Source organism: Porites lutea, chromosome 6 (genome assembly GCF_958299795.1).
Source record: "Porites lutea chromosome 6, jaPorLute2.1, whole genome shotgun sequence".
Taxonomy (NCBI): domain Eukaryota; kingdom Metazoa; phylum Cnidaria; class Anthozoa; order Scleractinia; family Poritidae; genus Porites; species Porites lutea.
In genome coordinates, this window is record NC_133206.1 from 5,278,748 (window position 1) to 5,305,940 (window position 27,193).

The 27,193-nt window shown below is 37.5% G+C and overlaps 1 protein-coding gene, 1 long non-coding RNA gene and 1 other non-coding gene across 3 annotated transcripts; 2 read left to right on the forward strand and 1 right to left on the reverse strand.

Annotated features, from left to right (window-relative positions):
* Positions 1-1,966: 1,966 nt before the first annotated feature.
* On the forward strand, positions 1,967-20,739 carry LOC140940958 (uncharacterized). The gene is made up of 23 exons (XM_073389919.1): positions 1,967-2,022; positions 2,453-2,712; positions 3,006-3,155; positions 4,709-4,853; positions 5,286-5,545; positions 5,835-5,984; positions 7,211-7,355; positions 7,787-8,046; positions 8,336-8,485; positions 9,712-9,856; positions 10,288-10,547; positions 10,840-10,989; positions 12,216-12,360; positions 12,792-13,051; positions 13,344-13,493; positions 14,720-14,864; positions 15,296-15,555; positions 15,848-15,997; positions 17,552-17,696; positions 18,753-18,973; positions 19,534-19,683; positions 19,865-19,973; positions 20,627-20,739. Exons 1-23 carry the CDS (start codon positions 1,974-1,976, stop codon positions 20,737-20,739), a joined length of 3,972 nt encoding a protein of 1,323 aa, XP_073246020.1. The 5' UTR covers positions 1,967-1,973.
* Positions 4,139-4,210, reverse strand: Trnat-agu (transfer RNA threonine (anticodon AGU)). The gene has a single exon. It is a non-coding gene; the product is annotated as a tRNA-Thr (tRNA).
* A 792-nt stretch (positions 20,740-21,531) lies between the features above and the next one.
* LOC140940952 (uncharacterized) lies at positions 21,532-24,758 on the forward strand. Its single transcript, XR_012166389.1, has 3 exons — positions 21,532-21,644; positions 23,941-23,989; positions 24,624-24,758. It is a non-coding gene; the product is annotated as an uncharacterized lncRNA (long non-coding RNA).
* Positions 24,759-27,193: the final 2,435 nt, after the last annotated feature.

A 27,193-nucleotide genomic window follows, 5' to 3' on the forward strand; every position in this document is an offset into this window, starting at 1 on the left:
GTTTTCATCCCCTCAACAAGATTCATCTAAACAAGAATTGACCGAGGCTTATCAGGGAAAATAGGATAAAGATGATTTTACCAGCAAGATTCGTGCCGTGCACATCTATCCACAGTTTGCTTTAAAAATAAGAAGTTGAATTTTAAATGTGATGTTATTTCAATTATAGGATTATCTGACCGTGGGTCGCAGGCTGCCGCAGTTGGACTTGCAACAGGACTGGATGCTGACTTATTTTAGAGAGGAAAATAATGTAACAACATTAAGATTTTATCGACAGCGAGATACTAACGATTCTGCTAATGACACAGTCATTCAGGTAACAAAGGTGCTTTTTGTGTGCCATTCAATAAAAGGCTTCCTTAAAATTCTTTACAGAATGATTGCTTTTATCTGGCTTAAATGATTCAAATCAGATACAATTCAGTTAGATAAGAAACAACAAAATATTTACTTGAGCGCATTAGATCATATTCATGTGTTGTTTTGCGCTTTAATAAGTAATAAATTATTATCAATAATAATATTATTATTATTATTAAATTGCAACCTCCCCTAAAAAATGCTAGTCGCTGTCTAAAGAAATCGAATGATAATGATGAATGATAATCTTGGTGAAATATGTTTTCAAGACTGTTAAAATTCGCGCGTTTCCACGGCTGTTGAAAGTTAATTATGTTGTTGTGACGTCATGGAAGGAGACCATTTGGCACGTACTCACAAACATTGGGGCGAAAAGTAATAATGGGAAAGTGCTTAAGGCGAGCAAGTTCCTTCTTCAAAAATACATTCAGCACGCGTATAACCTTAGAGTGGAATGTTATGGAGCCCGATACTTATTCGAAAATCGGCTGTTTTTGCTACAATCCAAGAAAAACGGAGGCATCACGCATGATTCCAACTTTGATCCCAGCTTACACTTCAGAGAAGTATGCCTTGCTCGCGTGAAATTTATCTCCCTCTGGGACGTGACATTGTCCGTAGTGCTAGGCACTGATCACAAAAATCGCCCAAATTTTACACTTTAAAAACTTGTAAAGAGTAATGGAAAGACGTCGGAGCATTAACCTTTTCGCAGAAGTTTAACCAGACCAATATGGCCACGTGGTTTCTTTTAGCAAAAAATATTTTTGGTGGGTGGTTGCACTGTAAATTTCCACTACTTAAGCAATAAAAAGCTTTTTGTTAATGATATATGGAATAAATCATATATAAACTGCGGAAATGAAATGAAAATGAAGAAATGATCATCGCAGTGAACGCAATTTATGCAGTTGCGTAAAAAAGCCTGAAAAAAGAAAAATTCAGGACTTCAACGGGGTTTGAACTCGTGACCTCGCGATACTGGTGCGATGCTCTACCAACTGAGCTATGAAGCCACTGACGTTGGAAGCAGGTCAATTGTGGGTTCATATGTTCCCGTAAAAGAAACGAGTGTTAATGATATATGAAATAAATCGTATATGAAAAGCGTTTTCCGTGTTTCCAGAGCCCGATATGAGCACGAAGGGTGTTGGGAAAATTCAAGACAGTTGCATGACTGTCCAGAATTTACGCAACGTTAACCTACCAAGCGACAATTTTCAATCCAATCCGTAACGAAATTATTATTTTAGATTCTAAAATAGCTCTGTTTCTGCGGGCTTATGCCATAAGACTGGCTTTTAACTGTACCTTGATTTGCAGCCAAAAAAGGTTGTTTTATCTCTTTGGGTTTCCTTGTTTGTGTCTCCTATAAATGTTTTACCAAAATAATGTTATCGGCTTTGTAGTACTACATGTTAAATAATATAACGGAAGTAAATAATGTGTCGAATTCCAAGTCAAACAAGACTTATTTTCGAACAATATTAAGGAAAATTGTTTTTTGTTCACAGCCTGGCATGTCGATTTTTCTAGTTTGGGCTTATCACCCTTTGCTTGATGCACAACCCAGCTCGTTTTCTGGGCACTCGAATGATGCAAGAGGATTCATGCAACAAACTCTTATACCTGCTGCCATTACACCGACCCCAACACCAGGTAGGAATGTTCATTCTAGAAAAGAAAAACCAACTGTAAATTCGAGGAGTGACGTGGCCTGAAAAAAATCGTCCATAATTAAGAATTATGTGAAGTCTCAGCAAGGCATCGAATCGCATGCTAGTTGCCTTTACAATCTATGAGCTTTGCTACAATAATGCGGAAAGTATATTGATGAAACCGTCAAAAAGCTAGAATTTCATATGCCTGTTGCGTTTCATAGCCATGTGATGTTGAAACTGGGAAATGACGCGTCGTGTCATTACTAAGACTCTTTATTACTTTCCCTTAAACCATAAAGAAAAGAGGATTAAAGTACCTCCTTTCAGGAAACTAAAAAGGAATGCTTGCGTCACATTGCATTTCTCCCGCCATTAATTCAAGATGATGTCGATGAGGGTTAACTATGTTTTTAATGTATTTATGTTAGCAACGGCAACTCCCGCAATAACAGCTACTCCTGTTGTGGAAGTAAGACCGATGCATTTTGCAAATTTTTTGCAATTGGATAATAATGGCAACTACAACGTGTCGTGGGTGTACAACAACAGCATGGATACTTTGCACTTTATGGTAGAAGTCAAAACCACTGGCTGGATTGGATTTGGCGTGGCTACCCAGGCACCAAATATGATGATGAACTACGATGTGGCCGTCGGAGGAGTGTCTGGTGGTGCAGGTTATTTATGGGTAAAGAGTTTTTCGATCTTTATTTCCTTGAGAGAAGCCTTTTAAATTGGATGTCTTTATATTCGCTGTCGCTACCTTAGTAATATTGTAAAGCTGCCACCATTTCGTGTTGTCAGGCAAGGTGTTTTTCTTCCCCTCAACAAGATTCATCTAAACAAGAATTGACTGCGGCTTATCAGGGAAAATAGGAAAAAGATGATTCTACCAGCAAGATTCGTGTCGTGCACATCTGTCCACAGTTTGCCTTAAAAATAAAAAGTTGAATTTTAAATGTGATGTTATTTCAATTATAGGATTATCTGACCGTGGGTCGCAGGCTGCCGCAGTTGGACCTGCAACAGGACTGGATGCTGACTTATTTTAGAGAGGAAAATAATGTAACAACATTAAGATTTTATCGACAGAGAGATACTAACGATTCTGCTAATGACACAGTCATTCAGGTAACAAAGGTGCTTTTTGTGTGCCATTCAATAAAAGGCTTCCTTAAAATTCTTTACAGAATGATTGCTTTTATCTGGCTTAAATGATTCAAATCAGATACAATTCAGTTAGATAAGAAACAACAAAATATTTACTTGAGCGCATTAGATCATATTCATGTGTTGTTTTGCGCTTTAATAAGTAATAAATTATTATTAATATTATTATTATTGTTATTATTAAATTGCAACCTCCCCTAAAAAATGTTATTCGCCATCTAAAGAAATCGAATGATAATGATGAATGATAATCTTGGTGAAATATGTTTTCAAGACTGTTAAAATTCGCGCGTTTCCACGGCTGTTGAAAGTTAATTATGTTGTTGTGACGTCATGGAAGGAGACCATTTGGCACGTACTCACAAACATTGGGGCGAAAAGTAATAATGGGAAAGTGCTTAAGGCGAGCAAGTTCCTTCTTCAAAAATACATTCAGCACGCGTATAACCTTAGAGTGGAATGTTATGGAGCCCGATACTTATTCGAAAATCGGCTGTTTTGCTACAATCCAAAAAAACGGAGGCATCACGCATGATTCCAACTTTGATCCCAGCTTACACTTCAGAGAAGTATGCCTTGCTCGCGTAAAATTTATCTCCCTCTGGGACGTGACATTGTCCGTAGTGCTAGGTACTGACCACAAGAATCGCTGAAATTTTATACTTTAAAAACTTGTAAAGAGTAATGGAAAGACGTCGGAGCATTAACCTTTTCGCAGAAGTTTAACCAGACCAATATGGCCGCGTGGTTTCTTTTAGCAAAAAATATTTTTGGTGGGTTGTTGCACTGTAAATTGCCATTGCTTAAGCAATAGAAAACTTTTTGTTAATGATGTATGAAATAAATCATATATGAACTGCAGAAATAAAATGAAAATGAAGAAATGATCATCGCAGTGAACGCAGTTTATGCAATTGCGTAAAGACGCCTGAAAAAAAATTTTAGGACTTCAACGGGGTTTGAACCCGTGACCTCGCGATACTGGTGCGATGCTCTACCAACTGAGCTATGAAGCCACTGGCGTTGGGAGCAGGTCAATTGTGGGTTCATATGTTCCCGTGAAAGAAATGAGTGTTAATGATATATGAAATAGATCATATATGAAAAGCGTTTTCCGTGTTTCCAGAGACAGATATGAGCACAAAGGGTGTTGGGAAAATTAAAGACAGTTGCATAACTGTCCAGAATTTTCGCAACGTTAACCTAGTAAGCGACAATTTTCAATCCAATCCGTAACGAAATTATTATTTTAGATTCTAAAATAGTTCTGTTTCTGTGGGCTTATGCCAAAGGACTGGCTTTTAACTGAACCTTGATTAGCAGGAAGAAAATGTTCTTTTATCTCTTTGGGTTTCCTTGTTTTTGACTCCCAAAATTTTTTTACCAAAATAATGTTATCGGCTTTGTAGTACTACATGTTAAATAATATAACGGAAGTAAATAATGTGTCGAATTCCAAGTCAAACAAGACTTATTTTCGAACAATATTAAGGAAAATTGTTTTTTGTTCACAGCCTGGCATGTCGATTTTTCTAGTTTGGGCTTATCACCCTTCGCTTGATGCACAACCCAGCTCGTTTTCTGGGCACTCGAATGATGCAAGAGGATTCATGCAACAAACTCTTATACCTGCTGCCATTACACCGACCCCAACACCAGGTAGGAATGTTCACTCTAGAAAAGAAAAACCAACTGTAAATTCGAGGAGTGACGCTGGCTGAAAAAAATCGTCCATAATTAAGAATTATGTGAAGTCTCAGCAAGGCATCGAATCGCATGCTAGTTGCCTTTACAATCTATGAGCTTTGCTAAAATAATGCGGAAGGTATATTGATGAATCCGTCAGAAAGCTAGAATTTCATTTGCGTTTTGCGTTTCATAGCCATGTGATGCTGAAACTGGGAAATGACTAATCGTGTCATTACTAAGACTCTTTATTGCTTCCCTTAAACCATAAAGAAAAGAGGATTAAAGTACCTCCTTTCAGGGAAACTGAAAAGGAATGCTTGCGTCACATTGCATTTCTCCCGCCATTAATTCAAGATGATGTCGATAAGAATTAACTGTGTGTTTTCAATGCATTTATGTTAGCAACGGCAACTCCCGCAATAACAGCTACTCCTGTTGTGGAAGTAAGACCGATGCATTTTGCAAATTTTTTGCAATTGGATAATAATGGCAACTACAACGTGTCGTGGGTGTACAACAACAGCATGGATACTTTGCACTTTATGGTAGAAGTCAAAACCACTGGCTGGATTGGATTTGGCGTGGCTACCCAGGCACCAAACATGATGATGAACTACGATGTGGCCGTCGGAGGAGTGTCTGGTGGTGCAGGTTATTTATGGGTAAAGAGTTTTTCGATCTTTATTTCCTTGAGAGAAGCCTTTTAAATTGGATGTCTTTATATTCGCTATCGCTACCTTAGTAATATTGTAAAGCTGCCACCATTTCGTGTTGTCAGCCAAGGTGTTTTTTTCCCGTCAACAAGATTTATCTAAGAATTTGACTGCGGCTTATCAGGGAAAATAGGATAAAGATGATTTTACCAGCAAGACTCGTGTCGTGCACATGTATTCACAGTTTGCCTTAAAAATAAAAAGTTGAATTTTAAATGTGATGTTATTTCAATTATAGGATTATCTGACCGTGGGTCGCAGGCTGCCGCAGTTGGACCTGCAACAGGACTGGATGCTGACTTATTTTAGAGAGGAAAATAATGTAACAACATTAAGATTTTATCGACAGAGAGATACTAACGATTCTGCTAATGACACAGTCATTCAGGTAACAAAGGTGCTTTTTGTGTGCCATTCAATAAAAGGCTTCCTTAAAATTCTTTACAGAATGATTGCTTTTATCTGGTTTAAATGATTCAAATCAGATACAATTCAGTTAGATAAGAAACAACAAAATATTTACTTGAGCGCATTAGATCATATATTAATGTGTTGTTTTGCGCTTTAATAAGTAATAAATTATTATCAATATTCTTCTTCTTATTATTGAATTGCAACCTCCCCTAAAAAATGCTATTCGCTTTCTAAAGAAATCGAATGATAATGATGAATGATAATCTTGGTGAAATATGTTTTCAAGACTGTTAAAATTCGCGCGTTTCCACGGCTGTTAAAAGTTAATTATGTTGTTGTGACGTCATGGAAGGAGACCATTTGGCACGTACTCACAAACATTGGGGCGAAAAGTAATAATGGGAAAGTGCTTAAGGCGAGCAAGTCCCTTCTTCGAAAATACATTCAGCACGCGTATAACCTTAGAGTGGAATGTTATGGAGCCCGATACTTATTCGAAAATCGGCTGTTTTGCTACAATCCAAGAAAAACGGAGGCATCACGCATGATTCCAACTTTGATCCCAGCTTACACTTCAGGGAAGTATGCCTTGCTCGCATGAAATTTATCTCCCTCTGGGACGTGACATTGTCCGTAGTGCTAGGTACTGACCACAAGAATCGCCGAAGTTTTATACTATAAAAACTTGTAAAGAGTAATGGAAAGACGTTTTGAGCAGGTCAATTGTGGGTTCATATGTTCCCGTGAAAGAAATGAGTGTTAATGATATATGAAATAAATCATATATGAAAAGCGTTTTCCGTGTTTCCAGAGACAGATATGAGCACAAAGGGTGTTGGGAAAATTCAAGACAGTTGCACAACAGTCCAGAATTTTCGCAACGTTAACCTACCAAGCGACAATTTTCCGATTCAATCCGTAACGAAATTATTATTTTAGATTCTAAAATAGTTCTGTTTCTGCGGGCTTATGCCATAGGACTGGCTTTTAACTGAACCTTGAATAGCAGGACGAAAATGTCGTTTTATCTCTTTGGGTTTCCTTGTTTGTGATTGACATAATTGTTTTACCAAAATGATGTTATTGGCTTTGTAGTACTACATGTTAAATAATATAACGGAAGTAAATAATGTGTCGAATTCCAAGTCAAACAAGACTTATTTTCGAACAATATTAAGGAAAATTGTTTTTTGTTCACAGCCTGGCATGTCGATTTTTCTAGTTTGGGCTTATCACCCTTCGCTTGATGCACAACCCAGCTCGTTTTCTGGGCACTCGAATGATGCAAGAGGATTCATGCAACAAACTCTTATACCTGCTGCCATTACACCGACCCCAACACCAGGTAGGAATGTTCACTCTAGAAAAGAAAAACCAACTGTAAATTCGAGGAGTGACGCGGCCTGAAAAAAATCGTCCATAATTAAGAATTATGTGAAGTCTCAGCAAGGCATCGAATCGCATGCTAGTTGCCTTTACAATCTATGAGCTTTGCTACAATAATGCGGAAGGTATGTTGATGAAACCGTCAAAAAGCTAGAATTTCATATGTCTGTTGCGTTTCATAGCCATGTGATGTTGAAACTGGGAAATGACGCGTCGTGTCATCACTAAGACTCTTTATTGCTTTCCCTTAAACCATAAAGAAAAGAGGATTAAAGTACCTCCTTTCAGGGAAACTAAAAAGGAATGCTTGCGTCACATTGCATTTCTCCCGCCATTAATTCAAGATGATGTCGATAAGGGTTAACCATGTTTTCAATGTATTTATGTTAGCAACGGCAACTCCCGCAATAACAGCTACTCCTGTTGTGGAAGTAAGACCGATGCATTTTGCAAATTTTTTGCAATTGGATAATAATGGCAACTACAACGTGTCGTGGGTGTACAACAACAGCATGGATACTTTGCACTTTATGGTAGAAGTCAAAACCACTGGCTGGATTGGATTTGGCGTGGCTACCCAGGCACCAAACATGATGATGAACTACGATGTGGCCGTCGGAGGAGTGTCTGGTGGTGCAGGTTATTTATGGGTAAAGAGTTTTTCGATCTTTATTTCCTTGAGAGAAGCCTTTTAAATTGGATGTCTTTATATTCGCTATCGCTACCTTAGTAATATTGTAAAGCTGCCACCATTTCGTGTTGTCAGCCAAGGTGTTTTTTTCCCGTCAACAAGATTTATCTAAGAATTTGACTGCGGCTTATCAGGGAAAATAGGATAAAGATGATTTTACCAGCAAGACTCGTGTCGTGCACATGTATTCACAGTTTGCCTTAAAAATAAAAAGTTGAATTTTAAATGTGATGTTATTTCAATTATAGGATTATCTGACCGTGGGTCGCAGGCTGCCGCAGTTGGACCTGCAACAGGACTGGATGCTGACTTATTTTAGAGAGGAAAATAATGTAACAACATTAAGATTTTATCGACAGAGAGATACTAACGATTCTGCTAATGACACAGTCATTCAGGTAACAAAGGTGCTTTTTGTGTGCCATTCAATAAAAGGCTTCCTTAAAATTCTTTACAGAATGATTGCTTTTATCTGGTTTAAATGATTCAAATCAGATACAATTCAGTTAGATAAGAAACAACAAAATATTTACTTGAGCGCATTAGATCATATATTAATGTGTTGTTTTGCGCTTTAATAAGTAATAAATTATTATCAATATTCTTCTTCTTATTATTGAATTGCAACCTCCCCTAAAAAATGCTATTCGCTTTCTAAAGAAATCGAATGATAATGATGAATGATAATCTTGGTGAAATATGTTTTCAAGACTGTTAAAATTCGCGCGTTTCCACGGCTGTTAAAAGTTAATTATGTTGTTGTGACGTCATGGAAGGAGACCATTTGGCACGTACTCACAAACATTGGGGCGAAAAGTAATAATGGGAAAGTGCTTAAGGCGAGCAAGTCCCTTCTTCGAAAATACATTCAGCACGCGTATAACCTTAGAGTGGAATGTTATGGAGCCCGATACTTATTCGAAAATCGGCTGTTTTGCTACAATCCAAGAAAAACGGAGGCATCACGCATGATTCCAACTTTGATCCCAGCTTACACTTCAGGGAAGTATGCCTTGCTCGCATGAAATTTATCTCCCTCTGGGACGTGACATTGTCCGTAGTGCTAGGTACTGACCACAAGAATCGCCGAAGTTTTATACTATAAAAACTTGTAAAGAGTAATGGAAAGACGTTTTGAGCAGGTCAATTGTGGGTTCATATGTTCCCGTGAAAGAAATGAGTGTTAATGATATATGAAATAAATCATATATGAAAAGCGTTTTCCGTGTTTCCAGAGACAGATATGAGCACAAAGGGTGTTGGGAAAATTCAAGACAGTTGCACAACAGTCCAGAATTTTCGCAACGTTAACCTACCAAGCGACAATTTTCCGATTCAATCCGTAACGAAATTATTATTTTAGATTCTAAAATAGTTCTGTTTCTGCGGGCTTATGCCATAGGACTGGCTTTTAACTGAACCTTGAATAGCAGGACGAAAATGTCGTTTTATCTCTTTGGGTTTCCTTGTTTGTGATTGACATAATTGTTTTACCAAAATGATGTTATTGGCTTTGTAGTACTACATGTTAAATAATATAACGGAAGTAAATAATGTGTCGAATTCCAAGTCAAACAAGACTTATTTTCGAACAATATTAAGGAAAATTGTTTTTTGTTCACAGCCTGGCATGTCGATTTTTCTAGTTTGGGCTTATCACCCTTCGCTTGATGCACAACCCAGCTCGTTTTCTGGGCACTCGAATGATGCAAGAGGATTCATGCAACAAACTCTTATACCTGCTGCCATTACACCGACCCCAACACCAGGTAGGAATGTTCACTCTAGAAAAGAAAAACCAACTGTAAATTCGAGGAGTGACGCGGCCTGAAAAAAATCGTCCATAATTAAGAATTATGTGAAGTCTCAGCAAGGCATCGAATCGCATGCTAGTTGCCTTTACAATCTATGAGCTTTGCTACAATAATGCGGAAGGTATGTTGATGAAACCGTCAAAAAGCTAGAATTTCATATGTCTGTTGCGTTTCATAGCCATGTGATGTTGAAACTGGGAAATGACGCGTCGTGTCATCACTAAGACTCTTTATTGCTTTCCCTTAAACCATAAAGAAAAGAGGATTAAAGTACCTCCTTTCAGGGAAACTAAAAAGGAATGCTTGCGTCACATTGCATTTCTCCCGCCATTAATTCAAGATGATGTCGATAAGGGTTAACCATGTTTTCAATGTATTTATGTTAGCAACGGCAACTCCCGCAATAACAGCTACTCCTGTTGTGGAAGTAAGACCGATGCATTTTGCAAATTTTTTGCAATTGGATAATAATGGCAACTACAACGTGTCGTGGGTGTACAACAACAGCATGGATACTTTGCACTTTATGGTAGAAGTCAAAACCACTGGCTGGATTGGATTTGGCGTGGCTACCCAGGCACCAAACATGATGATGAACTACGATGTGGCCGTCGGAGGAGTGTCTGGTGGTGCAGGTTATTTATGGGTAAAGAGTTTTTCGATCTTTATTTCCTTGAGAGAAGCCTTTTAAATTGGATGTCTTTATATTCGCTGTCGCTACCTTAGTAATATTGTAAAGCTGCCACCATTTCGTGTTGTCAGCCAAGGTGTTTTCTTCCCCTCAACAAGATTTATCTAAACAAGAATTGACTGCGGCTTATCAGGGAAAATAGGATAAAGATGATTCTACTAGCAAGATTCGTGCCGTGCACATGTATTCACAGTTTGCCTTAAAAATAAAAAGTTGAATTTTAAATGTGATGTTATTTCAATTATAGGATTATCTGACCGTGGGTCGCAGGCTGCCGCAGTTGGACCTGCAACAGGACTGGATGCTGACTTATTTTAGAGAGGAAAATAATGTAACAACATTAAGATTTTATCGACAGCGAGATACTAACGATTCTGCTAATGACACAGTCATTCAGGTAACAAAGGTGCTTTTTGTGTGCCATTCAATAAAAGGCTTCCTTAAAATTCTTTACAGAATGATTGCTTTTATCTGGTTTAAATGATTCAAATCAGATACAATTCAGTTAGATAAGAAACAACAAAATATTTACTTGAGCGCATTAGATCATATATTAATGTGTTGTTTTGCGTTTTAATAAGTAATAAATTATTATCAAGGTCATTCTTCTTATTATTAAATTGCAACCTCCCCTAAAAAATGCTATTCGCTTTCTAAAGAAATCGAATGATAATGATGAATGATAATCTTGGTGAAATATGTTTTCAAGACTGTTAAAATTCGCGCGTTTCCACGGCTGTTAAAAGTTAATTATGTTGTTGTGACGTCATGGAAGGAGACCATTTGGCACGTACTCACAAACATTGGGGCGAAAAGTAATAATGGGAAAGTGCTTAAGGCGAGCAAGTCCCTTCTTCGAAAATACATTCAGCACGCGTATAACCTTAGAGTGGAATGTTATGGAGCCCGATACTTATTCGAAAATCGGCTGTTTTGCTACAATCCAAGAAAAACGGAGGCATCACGCATGATTCCAACTTTGATCCCAGCTTACACTTCAGGGAAGTATGCCTTGCTCGCATGAAATTTATCTCCCTCTGGGACGTGACATTGTCCGTAGTGCTAGGTACTGACCACAAGAATCGCCGAAGTTTTATACTATAAAAACTTGTAAAGAGTAATGGAAAGACGTTTTGAGCAGGTCAATTGTGGGTTCATATGTTCCCGTGAAAGAAATGAGTGTTAATGATATATGAAATAAATCATATATGAAAAGCGTTTTCCGTGTTTCCAGAGACAGATATGAGCACAAAGGGTGTTGGGAAAATTCAAGACAGTTGCACAACAGTCCAGAATTTTCGCAACGTTAACCTACCAAGCGACAATTTTCCGATTCAATCCGTAACGAAATTATTATTTTAGATTCTAAAATAGTTCTGTTTCTGCGGGCTTATGCCATAGGACTGGCTTTTAACTGAACCTTGAATAGCAGGACGAAAATGTCGTTTTATCTCTTTGGGTTTCCTTGTTTGTGATTGACATAATTGTTTTACCAAAATGATGTTATTGGCTTTGTAGTACTACATGTTAAATAATATAACGGAAGTAAATAATGTGTCGAATTCCAAGTCAAACAAGACTTATTTTCGAACAATATTAAGGAAAATTGTTTTTTGTTCACAGCCTGGCATGTCGATTTTTCTAGTTTGGGCTTATCACCCTTCGCTTGATGCACAACCCAGCTCGTTTTCTGGGCACTCGAATGATGCAAGAGGATTCATGCAACAAACTCTTATACCTGCTGCCATTACACCGACCCCAACACCAGGTAGGAATGTTCACTCTAGAAAAGAAAAACCAACTGTAAATTCGAGGAGTGACGCGGCCTGAAAAAAATCGTCCATAATTAAGAATTATGTGAAGTCTCAGCAAGGCATCGAATCGCATGCTAGTTGCCTTTACAATCTATGAGCTTTGCTACAATAATGCGGAAGGTATGTTGATGAAACCGTCAAAAAGCTAGAATTTCATATGTCTGTTGCGTTTCATAGCCATGTGATGTTGAAACTGGGAAATGACGCGTCGTGTCATCACTAAGACTCTTTATTGCTTTCCCTTAAACCATAAAGAAAAGAGGATTAAAGTACCTCCTTTCAGGGAAACTAAAAAGGAATGCTTGCGTCACATTGCATTTCTCCCGCCATTAATTCAAGATGATGTCGATAAGGGTTAACCATGTTTTCAATGTATTTATGTTAGCAACGGCAACTCCCGCAATAACAGCTACTCCTGTTGTGGAAGTAAGACCGATGCATTTTGCAAATTTTTTGCAATTGGATAATAATGGCAACTACAACGTGTCGTGGGTGTACAACAACAGCATGGATACTTTGCACTTTATGGTAGAAGTCAAAACCACTGGCTGGATTGGATTTGGCGTGGCTACCCAGGCACCAAACATGATGATGAACTACGATGTGGCCGTCGGAGGAGTGTCTGGTGGTGCAGGTTATTTATGGGTAAAGAGTTTTTCGATCTTTATTTCCTTGAGAGAAGCCTTTTAAATTGGATGTCTTTATATTCGCTGTCGCTACCTTAGTAATATTGTAAAGCTGCCACCATTTCGTGTTGTCAGCCAAGGTGTTTTCTTCCCCTCAACAAGATTTATCTAAACAAGAATTGACTGCGGCTTATCAGGGAAAATAGGATAAAGATGATTCTACTAGCAAGATTCGTGCCGTGCACATGTATTCACAGTTTGCCTTAAAAATAAAAAGTTGAATTTTAAATGTGATGTTATTTCAATTATAGGATTATCTGACCGTGGGTCGCAGGCTGCCGCAGTTGGACCTGCAACAGGACTGGATGCTGACTTATTTTAGAGAGGAAAATAATGTAACAACATTAAGATTTTATCGACAGCGAGATACTAACGATTCTGCTAATGACACAGTCATTCAGGTAACAAAGGTGCTTTTTGTGTGCCATTCAATAAAAGGCTTCCTTAAAATTCTTTACAGAATGATTGCTTTTATCTGGTTTAAATGATTCAAATCAGATACAATTCAGTTAGATAAGAAACAACAAAATATTTACTTGAGCGCATTAGATCATATATTAATGTGTTGTTTTGCGTTTTAATAAGTAATAAATTATTATCAAGGTCATTCTTCTTATTATTAAATTGCAACCTCCCCTAAAAAATGCTATTCGCTTTCTAAAGAAATCGAATGATAATGATGCATGATAATCTTGGTGAAATATGTTTTCGAGACTGTTAAAATTCGCGCGTTTCCACGGCTGTTAAAAGTTAATTATGTTGTTGTGACGTCATGGAAGGAGACCATTTGGCACGTACTCACAAACATTGGGGCGAAAAGTAATAATGGGAAAGTGCTTAAGGCGAGCAAGTCCCTTCTTCGAAAATACATTCAGCACGCGTATAACCTTAGAGTGGAATGTTATGGAGCCCGATACTTATTCGAAAATCGGCTGTTTTGCTACAATCCAAGAAAAACGGAGGCATCACGCATGATTCCAACTTTGATCCCAGCTTACACTTCAGGGAAGTATGCCTTGCTCGCATGAAATTTATCTCCCTCTGGGACGTGACATTGTCCGTAGTGCTAGGTACTGACCACAAGAATCGCCGAAGTTTTATACTATAAAAACTTGTAAAGAGTAATGGAAAGACGTTTTGAGCAGGTCAATTGTGGGTTCATATGTTCCCGTGAAAGAAATGAGTGTTAATGATATATGAAATAAATCATATATGAAAAGCGTTTTCCGTGTTTCCAGAGACAGATATGAGCACAAAGGGTGTTGGGAAAATTCAAGACAGTTGCACAACAGTCCAGAATTTTCGCAACGTTAACCTACCAAGCGACAATTTTCCGATTCAATCCGTAACGAAATTATTATTTTAGATTCTAAAATAGTTCTGTTTCTGCGGGCTTATGCCATAGGACTGGCTTTTAACTGAACCTTGAATAGCAGGACGAAAATGTCGTTTTATCTCTTTGGGTTTCCTTGTTTGTGATTGACATAATTGTTTTACCAAAATGATGTTATTGGCTTTGTAGTACTACATGTTAAATAATATAACGGAAGTAAATAATGTGTCGAATTCCAAGTCAAACAAGACTTATTTTCGAACAATATTAAGGAAAATTGTTTTTTGTTCACAGCCTGGCATGTCGATTTTTCTAGTTTGGGCTTATCACCCTTCGCTTGATGCACAACCCAGCTCGTTTTCTGGGCACTCGAATGATGCAAGAGGATTCATGCAACAAACTCTTATACCTGCTGCCATTACACCGACCCCAACACCAGGTAGGAATGTTCACTCTAGAAAAGAAAAACCAACTGTAAATTCGAGGAGTGACGCGGCCTGAAAAAAATCGTCCATAATTAAGAATTATGTGAAGTCTCAGCAAGGCATCGAATCGCATGCTAGTTGCCTTTACAATCTATGAGCTTTGCTACAATAATGCGGAAGGTATGTTGATGAAACCGTCAAAAAGCTAGAATTTCATATGTCTGTTGCGTTTCATAGCCATGTGATGTTGAAACTGGGAAATGACGCGTCGTGTCATCACTAAGACTCTTTATTGCTTTCCCTTAAACCATAAAGAAAAGAGGATTAAAGTACCTCCTTTCAGGGAAACTAAAAAGGAATGCTTGCGTCACATTGCATTTCTCCCGCCATTAATTCAAGATGATGTCGATAAGGGTTAACCATGTTTTCAATGTATTTATGTTAGCAACGGCAACTCCCGCAATAACAGCTACTCCTGTTGTGGAAGTAAGACCGATGCATTTTGCAAATTTTTTGCAATTGGATAATAATGGCAACTACAACGTGTCGTGGGTGTACAACAACAGCATGGATACTTTGCACTTTATGGTAGAAGTCAAAACCACTGGCTGGATTGGATTTGGCGTGGCTACCCAGGCACCAAACATGATGATGAACTACGATGTGGCCGTCGGAGGAGTGTCTGGTGGTGCAGGTTATTTATGGGTAAAGAGTTTTTCGATCTTTATTTCCTTGAGAGAAGCCTTTTAAATTGGATGTCTTTATATTCGCTGTCGCTACCTTAGTAATATTGTAAAGCTGCCACCATTTCGTGTTGTCAGCCAAGGTGTTTTCTTCCCCTCAACAAGATTTATCTAAACAAGAATTGACTGCGGCTTATCAGGGAAAATAGGATAAAGATGATTCTACTAGCAAGATTCGTGCCGTGCACATGTATTCACAGTTTGCCTTAAAAATAAAAAGTTGAATTTTAAATGTGATGTTATTTCAATTATAGGATTATCTGACCGTGGGTCGCAGGCTGCCGCAGTTGGACCTGCAACAGGACTGGATGCTGACTTATTTTAGAGAGGAAAATAATGTAACAACATTAAGATTTTATCGACAGCGAGATACTAACGATTCTGCTAATGACACAGTCATTCAGGTAACAAAGGTGCTTTTTGTGTGCCATTCAATAAAAGGCTTCCTTAAAATTCTTTACAGAATGATTGCTTTTATCTGGTTTAAATGATTCAAATCAGATACAATTCAGTTAGATAAGAAACAACAAAATATTTACTTGAGCGCATTAGATCATATATTAATGTGTTGTTTTGCGTTTTAATAAGTAATAAATTATTATCAAGGTCATTCTTCTTATTATTAAATTGCAACCTCCCCTAAAAAATGCTATTCGCTTTCTAAAGAAATCGAATGATAATGATGCATGATAATCTTGGTGAAATATGTTTTCGAGACTGTTAAAATTCGCGCGTTTCCACGGCTGTTCAAAGTTAATTATGTTGTTGTGACGTCATGGAAGGAGACCATTTGGCACGTACTCACAAACATTGGGGCGAAAAGTAATAATGGGAAAGTGCTTAAGGCGAGCAAGTTCCTTCTTCAAAAATACATTCAGCACGCGTATAACCTTAGAGTGGAATGTTATGGAGCCCGATACTTATTCGAAAATCGGCTGTTTTGCTACAATCCAAGAAAAACGGAGGCATCACGCATGATTCCAACTTTGATACCAGCTTACACTTCAGAGAAGTATGCCTTGCTCGCATGAAATTTATCTCCCTCTGGGACGTGACATTGTCCGTAGTGCTAGGTACTGATCACAAGAATCGTCGAAAATGTATACTTTAAAAACTTGTAAAGAGTAATGGAAAGACGTCGGAGAATTAACCTTTTCGCAAAAGTTCAATCAGACCAATATGGCCGCGTGGTTTCTTTTAGCAAAAAATATTTTTGGTGGGTGGTTGCACTGTAAATTGCCATTACTTAAGCAAAAGAAAGCTTTTTGTTAATGATATATGGAATAAATCATATATAAACTGCGGAAATGAAATGAAAATGAAGAAATGATCATCGCAGTGAACACAGTTTATGCAATTGCGTAAAGACGCCTGAAAAAAAAAAACTTAGGACTTTACGGGGTTTGAACCCGTGACCTTGCGATACTGGTGCGATGCTCTACCAACTGAGCTATGAAGCCACTGGCGTTGGGAGCAGGTTAATTGTGGGTTCATATGTTGCCGTGAAAGAAATGAGTGTTAATGATATATGAAATAAATCATATATGAAATGCGTTTTCCGTGTTTCCAGAGACAGATATGAGCACAAAGGGTGTTGGAAAAATTCAAGACGGTTGCATAACTGTCCAGAATTTTCGCAACGTTAACCTAGTAAGCGACAATTTTCAATCCAATCCGTAACGAAATTATTATTTTAGATTCTAAAATAGTTCTGTTTCTGCGGCCTTATGCCATAGGACTGGCTTTTAACTGTACCTTGATTTGCAGGAAGAAAATGTTCTTTTATCTCTTTGGGTTTCCTTGTTTGTGATTGACATAATTGTATTACCAAAATGATGTTATCGGCTTTGTAGTACTACATGTTAAATAATATAACGGAAGTAAATAATGTGTTGAATTCCAAGTCAAACAAGACTTATTTTCGAACAATATTAAGGAAAATTGTTTTTTGTTCACAGCCTGGCATGTCGATTTATGTAGTTTGGGCTTATCACCCTTCGCTTGATGCACAACCCAGCTCGTTTTCTGGACACTCGAATGATGCAAGAGGATTCATGCAACAAACTCTTATACCTGCTGCCATTACACCGACCCCAACACCAGGTAGGAATGTTCACTCTAGAAAAGAAAAGGAAAATTAAAATTTGATGAGCGACGCGGTTTAAAGATCTCTAAAAAACGTGGAATAAAAAAACTTGAAAGTACATGAGATAAATCTAAGAGAAAGACTGGCATGGAAGATAATGCCTCATTTTAGCAATAATTCCCCTCGATTTACTAATTTTGTGACAGATAGAGTCAAATATACTTTTCATGCTTCCATGAAAGCGCACTATCAATCATTACACCCAAATAAGAAAGTCCTTAATTTTTAATATTACTCTAATATTTGAAGTTGTATTAAAAATCTTAATTTAAAGAATTAAAGGTTTTTTTTTTGCGCGGAGACAAAATGACAATTAGACAAATTAGACAGTTTAGAGAAATTCCCCGATAACATACATCTACGTGGACGGTTCAAGAACTACAGACGAAGAAAATGCTGACTATATGAAAAGAACTAAAAATACAAAGAAAAAACATTATTTTGTAATTGTATGTGTTTGCAATAAGGAGATGTACGGAAATACACTTGTATTTGAATTACTCGCAGAAACCTATTATCCAGGAATAACGTTCAGAGGCAAAAGCAAAGCACGATAATGTGAAACTGACGAAAGATACATACGAATTGGTACGAAGACGCTGAATCGAGAATAAATGCGAATTAAAAAATAAGTTCCAAAAAAGTGCAAAACTTATATTAATAGTAAGTTTCTCCCGTGAAAGGAGAATGGATAAAAAATACATTCCTTGGCAGATTTATTTCTATTTTTATGATATAGAAACCACTAAATGTGGACATTACCTCTTGCCTTTTCCAGTGCAATTAGCATTAATTTTTCTCAGCAAAAATTTTCGATGAATTATTGCTTAATTTTATTCTATTGTATTTTTAACACACTATATTTGAGAAGTTGTTTCATTTTCCAATTATTTCCTCCGTTGAAGACCTTAGCGTTTCAGATGGTTGAAAGATCGCCTTTTTAAAAGACATATTTAGCTAGAGAACACTTCCAAATATTTTAAAATGAATTGTTTTGTTTTTGTATGGTGTAGGTCCAACGCCTACTCCAAAGATATACCAGAATAATGCCATATTTGACAACGGCAATTTCAAGGTTTATTGGTCATACAACAGCAGTGCCGACAGCCTTTACTTTACTCTCGATGTCGCAGCAGTCGGTTGGATTGGATTTGGCTTTTCTGAAAACAATATGGGCATGAATGGATATGATGTTGCAGTCGGTGGAGTAAGAAATGGACAAATGTATCTCCAGGTCTGTTTTGAATGATATTTATCAATCATGATATGTACAGTTGAAGTCCATTATCGGGCCCCTCTCGGGGTACGGGAAGTGGCCCCTAAAGAGGTTCGTCACTTTATGTTAAAACAAACAGGCAAGAGAAGCGGCATTATTGGCTCTCAACTATCATTACTCTTTATCTCAAACTGAAGCAAGGGGCTAAACGGTTGCAGCGCGGCACCCTGATGGAGGTGGCCGCTGAACAGTAGAGGTTTCATTTTTTATTTCTTATCTATAGTCATTCCGGGTCTTTGATTAGCGGAGAACCAGCACAGGGAAAGGGAAAATGAAAAATGAGAACTAAAAACCCAACTTGAACACTTATCCCATCAGTAACTTCATGTGTTTTGTTCCCATTATTCATTTTTCCCGTTTCCCGTTCCCCGTTCCTCCTCTTAGTAACTTGATTACTGGCCGCTTAATAGGTGACTGTATGGGAGGAGAAGGAGGTTTAACTTTCTTTCTTCTTGAATAGGCTACATTTTATTTTTAAGTCCCGTTATTTTGAATAGCACTAAATATTTCTTTTTCAGGATTATATTACAAACGGCTACATGCCTCCAAATGCCGATCAACAGCAAGATGTGAATCTAATGTACGCCATAGAAAGAGATGGAAGGACAATGATATCTTATACTCGAAAGAGGGACACAGGCGATTTAAACGGCGACCTAGCCATAGAAGTAAGCACATTTAAGACTAGACTTTTTCTACCTGGCCAAAGAAAGCATATAAAAGTAGTTACCGAGTCTCAATAACTGATATTTCAGTGGATTGTTGAGGATTTATCTCGATACCCTATCTTGGGAATTTTCTGGCTACTCCGTGGACTAAGATAAGTTATGTTGTGTTCATGTTTTTCAGAGAGGAAAACAGTATTACTTTATCTGGGCCTACCATTCAAATAGTGACAATAATGTCCTTGACAAGCACCAAAAGCGAGGTTTTCAGAGAATGGTAGTTATTGCAGCAGGTAAGTCTAGTATAAAGATAGTTATGTGAATTGTTACTCTATAAATCCTGTGTTAAAAACATTTTTTTACATTCGTCTCAAACGCTTCGTTTTAAACTCTATATATATCATAACCTGCACCTTAATAAAAAGAGTTGACACATTTATTTTACTAAGGTCTATTTCTCGGGACTATTAAGCTAGCTTATACCTTAAAATAACATCCCTACAGTATAATTATTATCTTTATAGGCCAAACGAACAAATACAGGGCCGACGTTGTAATATCAAAAAAGTACGCATTTTTGTATAATAAATTATCGGGTTAAAACAAACACGAAAACGGCTTCTGGCTATGCACACCAAAGTATTTTGTTTTTAGAAAACAGTGTTCTTGAAGAAACGGAAAATCCGCCTCCAAGTCTTTTTCATCTCTTTCCCAGAAAACAAATTTTCTATGCTAAACGAGTCGAAATGAGGATATAGAGCTTCTTATAATTTCCAGATACTGATTCTAACGTTTGATAAAACATAAAGTAAATAGATAGCAAGTCCAGTTGTCTGTCGTTGACTTTTCGGCCAGAAGCACTCTGAGGTTAGATTATGCAGACAAATGCAAGCAACATTTGATTGATAGATTGCCACTTTATCTAATTGCATTTTTTGATCATCAGATGTTGTAGAAACTACACCGGCAGCTACAACTGGCCCTAATCAAGGCGGAGAAGCTGGACAAGGTGGCGGACCTGTAGTCGGTAATCTAAGTTACTATTTTTCTAGCTCATAACGGGTTGCTGGAAATACTGAAAAACGCCCTGTTTCTATGGTTGTACCGCTTATGTACATGCGTTCTGAACGGTTACCACAAATAAACTCCCAGCATTTCCTGCCTAAATAGTTGTCAATAAATTCCAGGGCCAAGTTTTTCAAAGGCCGATTAATGCTAACCCAGGGTTAAATTTTAATCTTGGTTTCTTTTTTTTTTTTTGTTCAAAAGCATTTTCCCGGATAATTTTCTCTATTCTTTTTAGAGCATCCAATATCAAATTGTAGCGAAAAAGAATAAAATTGAATTTGCTTTTTAAGCTTTCATATCTGAATTCAAATTTCGCACTAGCCCTGCTTTGAACAACCCGACCCAGTGTTATGCCGAGTATCCTGTACGAAGCAGGGTCTATTTATTTCACTGCAGAAGTATTTCACATGATTTGAGTACCTCACCATGAAGTGTCAGTCTGCTTTTTGTATTCAGTACACGAGAATTATTCAATGTAAAACTGAGTAAGTATAAACACGGCTTGTTGTTTCACGGGTAAAAACGCTCAAAAGATACAATTTGTTGAAAGCAAGAACAAAAAGAAACTATCACAACTTACTTTGCTGTGGAGGGGGAGCCTCCAGGCGAGATCGCTTAGTCAGAATGTGACATTTTATAAATCTAGTTTTTCTTCTCTTTTCACACCTTGGATAACTGTATTCAGAGTTTTTGCTTATTGGATTCACTTACTTATTCTTCGTGATGTTGGATCAGCAGTAAAGAAAATTTTCTCATCTAATGAGTATACCTTTTCACTTTGCAGAGGACATTGAACAAAGACGTTTAGAGATAACAATCCTGCTTGCTGTTTCCCTGGGTCTAATAACTGTGAGCCTTATCTTATTATCAATGGGCTTGGCTTACTTCTGCAGAGTGTAAGTTATCAACAATTACTTTTATAAACACCGTATTATTGAATTGTTGTATTGACTTGGGTCAAGTTAATAGAATTCAAAGAGGACAGACGGCAAATTGTTGTTGTGTCAAATATCTACTAGTCGTAACTGTTCATCAGTAGGATGCCTAAAATGTGTGTAAGCCCACAATTAGTTTCGGCTCCATTAAATCCTACAAGAATAATGTTTAAGTCCAAATTGTGTATGGTTATTGTCTTACCGTTTACCTTTCTATGTTGGGTTTTCGCTTTTTCATCCGAAGCTTTTAAGAGCCATATCAGTTCTTTTTTTTTTTTTTTTAACAAACAAAGAAATGTAGACGTTGGCTGACCAGATAGTTTAAGGCTGTAGGAAGTGCTGGTAGTCGAGAAGAGTATGAAGAATTTTGAGTTTATGCTACAGCCAGCCAAGTGGGTTTGTTTGTAACACGAAACTCTGCTTTTAAAAAGCATCAAAACATAATTAAAATTCAAACAGACACGAGTAGTGGCGGGTGGTAATTTTTGGGCCTGTTTGATAGGTATGGATAAATTGTGCTCGTAAATGGCTTATTCTACCTGCCAGCAGTGCTCGTAAAAATCGCTTATTCTGCTCAAAATTCTGTTCGGACAACCTTATTCAGCTCGAATTCTGCTCGGTTCCCCTCGGGCCGTATTTATCTTCGCAAATATAGAAGGGAGCCTCGGCCTAACCCCTAAAAACTAATAATAGATATTCATTGTGCGTAGCAAAATTGTAATTCATCTTTAGTTAGTTTTAATGTGAGTGCATTGTAGCTAGTAAATAATGAAATTAATCACAAGATGCTTTCCATGTGTTTTTTTATTTTGTTTTAAATTCTTCTTACAACTGTTATGCATGTCATGAGTGCCGCTGATTTTCCCTTATTCTGCTCAAATTCTGCTCGAAAATGCCTTATTCTGCCGGCAAATGCTCGCCTTAAAAGTCGCTTATTCTGCTCGAAATTCTGCCGGCAGAATTTATCCAAGCCTACTGTTTGAGGACGAGAAAGGACAAGTAAAATTTGTGTCGTAAATAAAATGCGCGGGAAACCTTTTAATTTATGTTAAACATGTTGAGGCAAGTACTAGTAATGACGTCACGACACCCAAAGGAGGCGTGTCGACGTCCATTTGACAGTTTAGCAAGCCCATTTTGCTTTGAACATAAACTCGCCATTTTAAAGTGGGAGCTTGAGCGATACGATTGTCGTAAGTATGTGTTGAAACACAAATATTCAAGAAGATTCTACAGCTAAACTTCAGTTAACTGTGGACGAAGTATACTTTTTTACTAGTAGGTTGTAATGTATGATTAATAATATTCTTAGCCCCCGTCTTTTGTATGAAGATAAAATTGGCCATGAATGCAGGTATAAGGGTAATTATGCACGTCCTATTTCCTGCCGCTTTCATTGTCTGAATTCCGGTTAACTGATCCTTGGCGCACAACTTGTGCATAGTCATAAATGTGCAACCAACTAATTCTATGACACTAAACTCACACAGCTTTGACGCGAAAAGCCTTTATTTTAACATTCACTTCACTACAACAAGAAACAGAACAAAGAACAGCCGCGCTATAATCTCCGTTCAGCTAACTGTCTTGTCTTAAAGTATCCTAGTTTAAAATTGAGAAAAGACTTTAGGGGATCGTGCTTTTTCATCTGCTGCCCCTAATCTATGGAACAATCTGCCCCTTCACATCCGTCTTGAGGACAATTTTGGACGTTTTAAATCTTTATTGAAAACGCATCTTTTCAGACTAGCTTTTGATATGTAATTTTTGTAACCTTCTATGTAATATATTTAGTGTTTTTTATCTTTATTTAATTTTTAGCGTTGTTTATTCTTAGCCTTAATTATTTGGCTAATTTTAGCTTTAATTTTCTTTTAACATTTACGTGTTGTCACGCGCTTTTGATCATACTTGCATGGAAAAGGCACGTTATAAATTTTTAATTATTCAGTTAGTATTATTATTAACTATAATAAAAAGATCAATCGTCCTCTTCGTTCTCCTCTGCACAACCAACCAATCTTATACAAATTCGAAAAATAACTCTATTTTTCAACCTTTATTACATTCAAACAATAAAAACAAAAATCAATCATCTTCTTCTTCGCCTATGGAGTACTTGTAGGGTGTGACTCGAAAAATGTGAATCACAACTAGTACATTTACTATCTATTTTAGTATCAACTTATCCTTAAACATTTGACGCGATTGATGGGATGTTCTAATCATAATAAGTTATTTCATAATTACATTTCAGAATGAACACTCTTGCTGCGAAGTAAAAGGGGAAGCTATAAATAGAAATGGTAATTATGGTCATACGTTTTGAAAATACAAAACTAGCACTTGAGAAAACCTCGTTTCCAGGCTTCTCTACTGCGTCTCTGTCCCAGAGTTCTCTAGCTTCGCGGGGACGAGTCGAAGAAGAAACTGGGAACGACGTTGATACTTAAGACAGACACAGTTGAGGTCACGTTGGGGGGACATAAGAGAGTATGAAATTTTTCTTTGTCCGGCTTCATGACGCCCAAATTTGGTGTTTCTTTTGTCAGTGTCATTTTAATCTTTCCCATCCATTATTTGGTGATCTCACCCTTCCGGAACAACAAGTAACTGCGAAAAAATTAAAACTTATTGAATTTCATTCAACCTGTTGTGAGGACAAAGTTTTGTCGCCCCAACTGAGATTTTTTTGTATTTAAGAGTCAGTGTAACATAATGTGACTTTCATGTCCCCGTTTGATCACGTTCGCCTCAGTTTCCCAAGAGATACCTCAACCACCTTAAATTTTTTAGATTACGGAAGTGAGCAGTTTACATCACTGTGGTTGAGCGTTTTGACTTCCAAAACGGCTTTAATACCAGCTTTTAATCCCTAAACATTTTTGGAGTCCACCTTCTCTTAATAACATTGTTCTATTGTTGAATGTTGTATTTTAGGTGCCAATGTGATAAAGACTAAAGAAAGTTCAAGTATGCAAAAGAAGAGATTTCTGAAACAACTGTAAATCGATTCCCATCACGTATTCAATCAAGATTCTTTGATGCGACAAGATAAACTGTTTGCTTACATTTTTTAGTGAATAAACATCAAATATGGCTATATATCATGTCTGAACTCACTTAGTTCAAAAATGTCCACAAAAACTCTTCCAAGTAACTCTCTGACGCTCTACCATGACTGGAGAAGAAGCCAACGTTGTCGAACGATCATAGCACTTAACTTGAAAACCGGAGGCCTTACCGTTTAAGTTCACCGCTGACAAGTCAGATTTCTTTTTCGGTTGTCGCGAGTTCACGACTTTCTCGGTCACCCGTGATTTTACAAAGACTAAATTCTCGCATATTATAGAAGTTTGATATAACGTGGGCTATTGCTTGCTTAATCTTGGACAGAAATTACAACAGTCCCAGAACAGGCCAATCCTCACGAACGCAAACTAAAATAACGGAGCATATTAAATAACCCTATGAACGATCAGTATCAAATTCCTCCTTGTATAACATTACGCTTTTATTACAAAACAAAGAATGGGAGATAGCAGGCATCGAACACAGTCCCTTCGGTTCCGAAGGTTACGCTTCACCGCACGTACGGGAGCAATAGAACAGTTAGTGCGTCATTCAATCACCTCCAAAAATAAACCGCATGCTCATCACGAGACTCATTTGCATACAATGAAAGAAGTCGTGACGATTCTTATCCCCCGTTTCCACGGTGTCCGCTAAGAACGCCTGGGAGTATGGCCTACTATTTGCATAGGACACACCCAAAAAAAGAAAAAAAAAACTCTCTGCTACAGCAAACTCGACTAATTATAGAGTCCAAATAATTGTAGGTTTGATAGACGATCTTTCCTCGTCAAATTGAATCGTATTGAGTTAACTTACTTAACAAGCTTCCAAACTTATAGTTCTTTCGTATCACTCTGCTAAAGTTGACGGTGCAAGCTGTCGACAGACCTTTAGTGTCTCCTTTTTTCTTCGGAGTAGCAGTCATCTTTAGCATGCTTCGATCATCCTGATGCTGGTTCGTCTTGATAGTGCAAAAATTCAGTGACTACGACTCCCAAATCATCTTCAGAATCTTGGCCTTTATTGGCACATTCCCTAGAGTCAGTTAAGTGTCTTAAGTCACTTAATTCTAAGTCAATGGACAAACCAGGAAAACCCAAAGAAATGACTGAGATCGAAAGCGTCAGCAAAAGGTAAGCAAATCAACTGACGTCATTTGACGTCATCAGCCTGGCTCGGCCCCTTTAACTCGTTCCCAGTCTCTCGGATATTTCTACAAGGAAAAATGCAGTTTATTGATGGCGAAAATCGGAAGATTTCTTCGGAGGACACATGTTTGAACTTCAGAACTATTAAAATACACATATTGAAGGACCAAAAACAGTGAAAAAAATTTTCGTGTCATATACACTTTTAATGCAAATCGGAAAATAATAGTTCTTTTTTTTGCCGCTTCATCAGAACGAAAGATTATGTCGCTTTTATTACATGGCCAGAGAGCCCTTACTCAAAAATAATGTTGTTCTCTTTTTTCTTTCGAAGTTAACGGCACATGTTTTAATACGCTTCGCATTTCGTGTTTAGTTTGCGGTGACAAGACTAGATGCTAAACTTCAGTGGAATTGAAGCGTCTTAGTACAGAAAACTGATTACTCTTAATAGTTATGTAAATTTCGAATTAAAAAATTGTTCAAAAAAGAAAAAAAATGGCTTAAGAATAATCCACTACAGGTTAACTCGAAAATTAAAATTAGAAATTCATCGGTGTTATATATTGAGCAAAACGGAGTCCATAAGTACTATAGCTAATCATTTTGGACTTTAGATTGTATTTTGTCGATTCTGAACTGCCGTGGTTAAATTTTAGCAGGTAAGAGACAAAACTAAACTTATTGGTGAGCACAATCTTAAACATGAGGTTTAAAGCCTTCATTAAATAAATGTCTCGGTAGACTGTTCACAGTCCCCTATTTTTTCGTGAGATCGTCGAGATATAGTGCGTCTTACCGTTAATGACGGCCACCTTGATTTTCAAGTTTTGACACTCACGCAAGATGGCAGCCAGTAACGCAAAGCCCGCGATCTCGACCATCTTACGGAAAAATAGGACTGTGAACAGTCTGATGTCTCGGTCCCTTAAATGATATTTTCAGGTGAATTTCAGTACGACAGAAAAGTGGCAAAAGGTCTGGTAAAGGTTTATGCAGTTTATTTACCCGAAAATTCAGGGGCACCCAACGACAATTTTCGGAAAAATATCTGTTCGGAAGACGATCTAAGATCTAGAATTTTCGGAACGTTTGTTGCAAAATTTCTTGCTTGCCTGCCTCTCCTAAGAATTTCGAACATCTAAAAAATGGTAAAATTGCCCATTTTCAACGGATTTTTACCCTAAAAAGGTCACCTAGAATTTTCGGGAGCCTTTTTTCTGGCTGAAATTTTCGAACAGGTAAATTTTGATCCCTATAATTTTCGGATCACTAGACTTTCAGCTA